Here is a 7756-nt window from a genome sequence, read left to right on the forward strand (position 1 = left end):
CTGGTCTTGCTGATGTGTGTGTGTGTACGGTTTGTGTGGCTTATTATTCTGTGATAGTGACCATATGAGATAAACAAAGTGTTCTAATCTAATTTAATCTCATCTAATCATGGTAGTAAAACAGGACATCAATCCATTGCTGACTGATGATTTGCTATTGACCCCAGTGTTTTCCAAATGTCTTTTGTGTAGCTTTCATTAACTGTATTTTCAGGGATTTCTTGTTGTGTTGACAGATTAAATGCTACTGTAACATATTTCTAACTCGTTATTTTCCAGTGTATAAATAAACGACTTGTCTTATTAACCCGATTGCCATGTGTTGTTTCCATGTGTACATTGCTGCCATCTAGTGGAGATAATGTGAAATTGATTTGAATTAATAAAAGGAGAAAGTAGTTGCAGCATTTAGTGATATTTTTGGTAAAAGTGTGCATTTAACTTGATAAAACATTAATTGGTGAATGTCATTTTTCTGTTTAATTTAAAGTTTCAACAATGTTTTTTTCCCAGTTTTGTGTGGAAGAACTTGACTGAGTTGCCCAGAACCCTGACCCCCCCCTTCAATCCATCTTTTGGATGAACTGGATGTTTTATCACCAAACAGTGGCTGACATGTTTATTGCTTTTCTATTGAAACCCTTTATAGGTTTATAGCTGCATGACTAATCCTGGCTTTGACTAAACTGTGTAGTTTGCTCGTGTTGAGAAATCACCTACTGATGCGCATTGCAAACATAAAAAAGCCAATATTAAGCAATATTTCCCACATGGTAGGTCTTACCCAAAACACCAAATGTTCTTAATAATGCCTAAAGGTTGCAGACAGGTGTTGCAAACAGTGGCTCAGGTGAGTTTGTCATCAGGTTTGTTCTTTTTTTGTTTAATTTCTTCCTGCTGTATTTGCTCTATTATATCAAACAGAACAAAACTGACCTTCTTCAAGGGTAGAGATAACACACAGAACTAAATTCACAAACCAAAATGCATGAACACACTGACAAATTATCACAGCCTCTGTTTACCCGCTGATAGCAACGTTCCACCCAGACAGTGTGAGTCAGCAGGAGACGGTTTGTTCTGCATCTTGTGACAAGTGACACACGGGAGGTAAAACAATTAGGTTGTCTAAAAATCTGCTCTTGCTACCCATGTGTTGTGTTATCAATCTGTTAGACTTTAGCACTAAGAGCTTCTGCAGAACTGTACATATGGGTGTGGTCCAGTCAATCATAAGGTGATCATTAGGATGCTGAAATTATCCAGAGCAATAAATCTGCTCATGAATGCTTTAGATCTTCTGCCAAAACTAAAACTACACCACATCCAAATGTAATTCCCGTGTTCTTAAATAACAAGTAGTGATATTCAAAAAGACATAAAGATGAGTTTGTTGGTGGATTAAAGAGAATCCTTCCATGACTCATACCTGGAGCAAATTGTACTGCACATACTGTATCTGTATCTTGGTTGTGTGTGCGCGCGTGGAGCATCATCGCTTCCTACTGAGTTCCTAGGAACATGATAACAAAACCATGATGGGAAAATGGACCAAGAGCAAAATCAATAAGTGAAATTAACCCAAAAAAGGAAAATGAAGACATAGCTAGTGTGAATGGCATTTTTTATTGGGGGGGTTACCTAAATGATTCCAGTGGAGGTGGACTCAAGTTTTAAGGCAAATAATGTACTTTTTAATATTGTCAGATGTGGTTGCTTTTGTTAAATATTTTAAAGAATATGGGAATTTGGTTACTGCTCTATTGTTTATTATTGTGGAAACTAATGTATGAGTCTTATTTATAAGCACATACACGGTGGTTCAACTGTTTACTGTGTTCCAATCATGTTTCACCAGCTCTGTTATGAAACTTAAACTATATTTAGCTCATCTTCTGCCATCTTCTAAGAACTATTTGACTGTCACATGAGTGTAATATGGGCCTTTATATCTCTGTTCAGTTGTAATTTTAATTAATTGACAAATATGCTCATGGTGTGGAAATATGACTGTTTGCTTTTTCATATGATTTCCAGGTTCATGAGAAAGCCAGTGTTGGCTGAGGACCCAGTGTAAACCACAGACTGCAGTGTAAACACACGATGGAGCTGTAAATTGGCCACAGTGGCTCCTTCCAACATGGCTGGTGATTGTCGATGCACCAGTGAAAAGACATTATAAGTGAGTTTCCAGTACGTTTCCATGTTGCTGAATCTCCGTGCACTGCAGGGTCTTTAAATACAGTCTCAGCTGGACTAATTCGAAACGTCCTTCACCTCACGTGTCACACACACACACACACACACACACACACACACACACAGAGAGAGGGATCTTATTGGTGCAGAGCAGCGGCGGTCACACTATAAAAAACCCACCTTCACATCTGAGGGCTGAGAGCTCGCGGCATCGACAGTGGACACGGGGCTCGGAACATCAGGAGACAGCTCGTCAGTCCGGTTCCCATCAGTATGCCTCAGTCAGGAAGTCCAAACTCGGTCCGGCTGGTTTTCCTCGGTGCTGCCGGGGTCGGCAAGAGCGCGCTCATCCACCGTTTCCTCCACGACCGCTTCGAGCTCAAATACACGCGCACAGTGGAGGAGCTTCACGTGCTGGAGTACGACATGGCGGGGTCGGGGAAGATGCGACTGGAGATCCTAGACACAAGCGGGAGCTACTCCTTCCCGGCCATGCGGGAGCTGTGCATCCGCCACAGCGACGCATTCGCCCTGGTGTACGCGGTGGACGACCCGGGGTCTTTTGAGGAAGTGCGGCGGCTCCGGGACGAGATTCTGGAGCTGAGGGGCGGCAAGAGCGCGCCCATCACGGTGGTCGGCAGCAAAGCTGATTTGACTGAAGCCGAAGGTCGCGAGCTGTTGACGAGTAATGTCATGGCCATAGTGGAGGGTGAGTGGGACGCAAACTTCGTGGAGGCGTCCGCGCGCACAGGTGGAAACACCGGCGGAGTTTTCCGCGCGCTGCTGCAACAGGTGAACCTGCCGCACCGGCTGAGCCTTGCGGTGGGGAGTCGCAGAGACACGGTGCCCAGACCTGCAGCCAAGAAGAGACCACCACTGAAGAAGAACAGCAGCTGTATCCTGTCATAGCAACATGTTGTCTGTTTGACATTGGACTCTGCAGCTGGACTGCTCGTGCTCAGGTGTTAACACAGCTGCTTTGACCAGATGTGGAGGGGTCTAAGACGAACAATAGCATTCGTGATAGTTCAAATGCGACCTTTGATCGACTCATGCACTTTATATGCGTTTGTGAACAGTTTGTTAAATTTTATGTCAATAAAAATATTTTTTATGATTTTGGTCTGATTTGTTCAATAGCCCATTTGTAAACCAAAATATGCACTGAAATATAAAATACCAGCAAATCAATTAAATTTAACAAAGTGTTTTATTTATAAGACTTTGCATTAGTTTATTCCCACTGTCCCTCTAAATACTGAAGGAAAAATATTTTCAAACAACAAGCATGTGGAGGAGCCACCAAAACACGGGTGAAAGTGAATATTTGGTTTGCTAATAGAGACATTATTTATTAAAGATCAGTTAGGCAAAGGCGTCAAAGTATAAAGTAGTTGTAGGTGTAGCAGCATTTCTCTGTGTGTGTGTGTGTGTATATATATATATATATATATATATATATATATATATATCTACATGAATGTGTACCCATACACACATTTACTGTATGAATGTACTCAGATTTAAAGTATGTACACAACCCTCTATGACTACACAAGGACATGTAAGCAACATAAAATAAGTTTAAGTGCCTCAAAGTTAAAATTATGTATCTTCTGTTTGGAAAAAGCACATAAACTCTGCCCAACAAAGCACACAGCTGTCTTATAGATATGTACTATAATGTACCAACTTAGATACAAAACCGATTTCAAAGTTACTGAAGATACTGATCACTGACTTACTGAAGTTGAATTTGGTAAGAAAAGAAAACTACTGGGGTCCAAGTGGATCTCGGTCTTATCCCTGATTGCTCTGTTAACTATGGGATTTGGGCTACAAAATACAACTAGTACTGATGTTTTAGCAAATGTCATAAGTCCAGTGCTTTTCTAAATGTATAGTGTTTACAGAAATTAAGTAGCTTGTGACAATAGGTCCTGTTACCAATAAATAAATACATACAAACTTACCTACATAAATAAAATTTTAAATTGTTACAATGGATTAGTAAATAAATCCTCACAGCCTGTTTTGTGATGATGAATTGCGCCTCAGATGGAGAGAATAATTAGATGAGCCCTAAAAATAGCTCCTCTATTTTTGTGAAACCTGAATCGTGACGTTTTGAATTTTCAAGAGGGACCAAGACAATAAACAAGCCAGCAGATCTCCTGGTCTTTTTATTCATCTATTCTCTCCCTCATCCACTTGTTCTCCTCGTACCTTCCTCTCATCCCCATGTCAGTTGGATGGAAACATCCCTGAAGTGCTTCCTGGAGCACACAATGGCCTCATAAAAAGACGTGGCCCCTAGCATTGTGTACTACACTGAGAAGTACTTTTGGCAAAAGACAGGAGGATATGCCACAACATATTTCGTTCTTTCGAGATCATCAAGGTTAAGAACAAAATTTCCAAAATTCAGTTAACGCTTTTTGTTTTACTGCTTATGATTTGTGCAGCTAAAGCCACTGACCAACATAGCAGAAAGCATTACTGTGAAAAAGACAACAGCCCTCGCAAACCTTCTTTAAAATGTTCTAGAAATATTGTTTTGTAATAGGGTTTACCATGTCAATTCAGGTTACAACTTATTTGAGTGATATTTTGGACTACTTTTACCTTAAAATAATACATTTTTTTCCATAAAAGGAAGTTGGTATTACAACCACGTAAAACACTGTTGCTGTTGTAAAGCTCTCTGATCACGGAGTTTTTATGTTTATTTTTTATCATTGCTGAACTTTTTCTGTTTCACACTATGACCAGTGCGCAACGGCTGTATGGAGCTGGAGCTAGCGGCTAGTCAGTAACTTTAACTTGTGTAACCTTGTTAGCAGTTCGGTAGCTATCTGGACACATTACCTTGTTAGAAGGTAGCTGGGGGATGGGGGTACACAGTAACGGACTGAACCAAATATAGGATTATCTTATAAAATAATTCTGTTTTTCCTTCCTGTGTACCTTCTTCAAACTTCGTGTTTTCAGCCTTCCACAAATGGCTCATCCACTCGCCGTCTCGAAACAAGCCTGCCATGGCCGGCGTAGACCAGTAGACCAAGCCCTGCAGCAGTCCCAAGCCCAGTCTGCGCCTCTCAGAGCAGTGAGGCTCGGCTTGACCCCGAAGAGCCAAGTTCCAAGCTGGATAAGCCGAGGGGACCAGATGAAGGAGCTGCTGGGATCAAAGTCCAGCAATTTTAAAAAGACAAACGTTTAGTTTGTCTTACAGTCTAAGAAACATTTGCTATAGACTTTAAATTTACACTTTTTTTAAATCCCAAAACAAAAACCATAACTGTTTGATATGAGTTGGAGCCTTTTATGAATACTGCTTGATTATACATTTATTAAAGATTGTGTGTGTGTTAGTCTGTCTGTCTCTGTCTGTGTCTGTCCGTGCCCATTAATTTCAGAGCTATGTCACAGGCCTCAAGCAGCAGTAGGATGTAGTTGCAAGCTGAAAATCTGATTAAACCAAACTCGATTAATCCCCAAAGAAATGCAAACATACTCAGGATACACTGTAAATATCATGTAAAGTCGTGCTGATCCAACAGTTAATCTGAGTGAATTATTAAAATTAAGATAATAAAAAACTGTAACTGAGAAGATTCTGAGCCAGTTGTGAGCTAGGCTAATGGCTTTAGTAGAAATGTCTCAAAATATTTTTCAACATTTTTTGCCTTTTTACTATGTAAAATCAAAAAATGATTTAACACGTGCTTGTACAGACGTTTTATAGAAATTGGGTTTGCAATTAGACGTTACATGACTAATTATGCAATGGCTACATGGCAGCAATTGATTAACATAAAGAACACTGATAAAATCTTACACCATTTACAGTTTTATAAAACTATAAAAAATATGTCACACATTTAATTTAAATTTTCAGGCATTCACTCAATAATTGGAAAATGTTGTAACTTTTTTTATACACACAGAGAACAATGTATTGACTGGTTTATAAGATTTGTTGCTGTGATTTCAAGGCAGCATTCTTAACATCTCCTAACACTATTTACAGGTTTATATGAAAAGTTTTTCAGTTATCACAACCTGATTTTTTTTTTCCCGAATCGAACCGAATGACCAAGTCACTTACCAAACAGGCCTGATGCTGAACTCCGTCAGCAATAAAGAAGTAGCTACAGGTTGAAAATATGATTCTACATAAACAATACCTTTGGTTTTAGAACGATAAACGTTCATGTATAAAGTATACAAATCCATGTATTAGCATTATACAGTGATATCATGAGACAGTATTATACTGCAAAAAGGTATTGAGACAGTCAAGTCACACGGGGGGCGGAGCAAACAAATTCAGGATGAAAGCACTAACAGTCTGTGATGATGTCATCACATTGAACCCACAAAAAGCCTGAGAGTTTTACTTGGACAAACCAGAAGCTATTGGACCATTGTTACAGCAGACAGGTAGGCTAAGCTTGTCTGATGGACTAAAATACTGCTGTAATAGTTTGACCATTTTAACGTAGAAGAAAACGTTGTACACAACTTGCTTAGCATGAAATAGCAGAAAGAAACAGTTAAAAAACAGTTATCTTTTAGCTGCTCAAGAGACAAACATTCCCTTTAGCATTTGGTGGACACCTACAGTTGGCTGAAAATGTTTGTATCCACTTAGTTCAAAAGAGCAAAAAAATTAAAATAACTTTTTTTTTGCAACATAATATTTAATGCCCATTCAGTAAGTACAAAGGTTCCTTCCTCAGAAATGAATCAAAGCTGAGTCAAAAATGTGTATAAAAAGTTAATAAAAAGTTAAAGCTACCAGCCTTGTATTACGCTTTTTAATATCTTTTACGGTTTTTGAATAATCATTAGTTTTATGCAGCTTTTGGGAATTTCTGCTCTCCAGCAGAGTGGTCACACATTCTAAACTTCTGCTTAGTTTTTTCTGTTTTTCTCTTCTGCTCAGTCAGTTTTCAGCTTTTATAGACTAATTATATGATAAAACAATAGAGAAAATTGTCAGCTTTCCAAAAAATGCACTTCTCATTTTGATGAGACTTACGGTTTTCAAAGGATTTGGCCAAAAGGACAGATAGACGTCACAGAGTTTATCCCCGTGTTAGGTAAAGTATTCTGCTGCTCATGGTGTAGAAATGTTCCAGGTCCACAGTTAACAGTGGGATGTGGGGAATTAGTGACATCTTGAGGCTGTGTTGAACGAGTAAAAGCGCTTTGAAAACAAGAGACCCCAGTTCCTGTCCTGCAAAGGTATTGAGACAGTCAAGTCACACGGGGGGCGGAGCAAACAAATTCAGGGTGAAAGAACTAACAGTCTGTGATGATGTCATCACATTAAAGCCACAAAAAACCTGAGAGTTTTACTTGAACAAATCAGAAGCTATTAGACCATTGTTACAGCAGACAGGTAGGCTAAGCTTGTCTGATGGACTAAAATACTGCTGTAATAGTTTGACAATTTTAACGTAGAAGAAAACGTTGTACACAACTTGCTTAAGCATGAAATAGCAGAAAGAAACAGTTAACACAAAGCTGTTGAACAAAGTGGATCTTTTAG

General features: G+C 39.2%; 1 protein-coding gene across 1 annotated transcript; it reads left to right on the forward strand.

Moving 5' to 3' along the window:
* The first annotated feature begins 2036 nt into the window (after positions 1 to 2036).
* Positions 2037 to 3419, forward strand: rasd3 (RASD family member 3). Its single transcript, XM_067498681.1, has one exon. The coding sequence runs from the start codon at positions 2473 to 2475 to the stop codon at positions 3106 to 3108; it is 636 nt and encodes a 211-aa protein (XP_067354782.1). The 5' UTR covers positions 2037 to 2472; the 3' UTR covers positions 3109 to 3419.
* The last annotated feature ends 4337 nt before the right edge of the window (positions 3420 to 7756 follow it).

Source organism: Channa argus, chromosome 3 (genome assembly GCF_033026475.1).
Source record: "Channa argus isolate prfri chromosome 3, Channa argus male v1.0, whole genome shotgun sequence".
Taxonomy (NCBI): domain Eukaryota; kingdom Metazoa; phylum Chordata; class Actinopteri; order Anabantiformes; family Channidae; genus Channa; species Channa argus.

What these genes read in the sequence shown, in the direction of transcription:
- rasd3 (XM_067498681.1), top strand. Translation starts at nt 2,473, where the DNA reads ATGCCTCAGTCAGGAAGTCCAAACTCGGTCCGGCTGGTTTTCCTCGGT.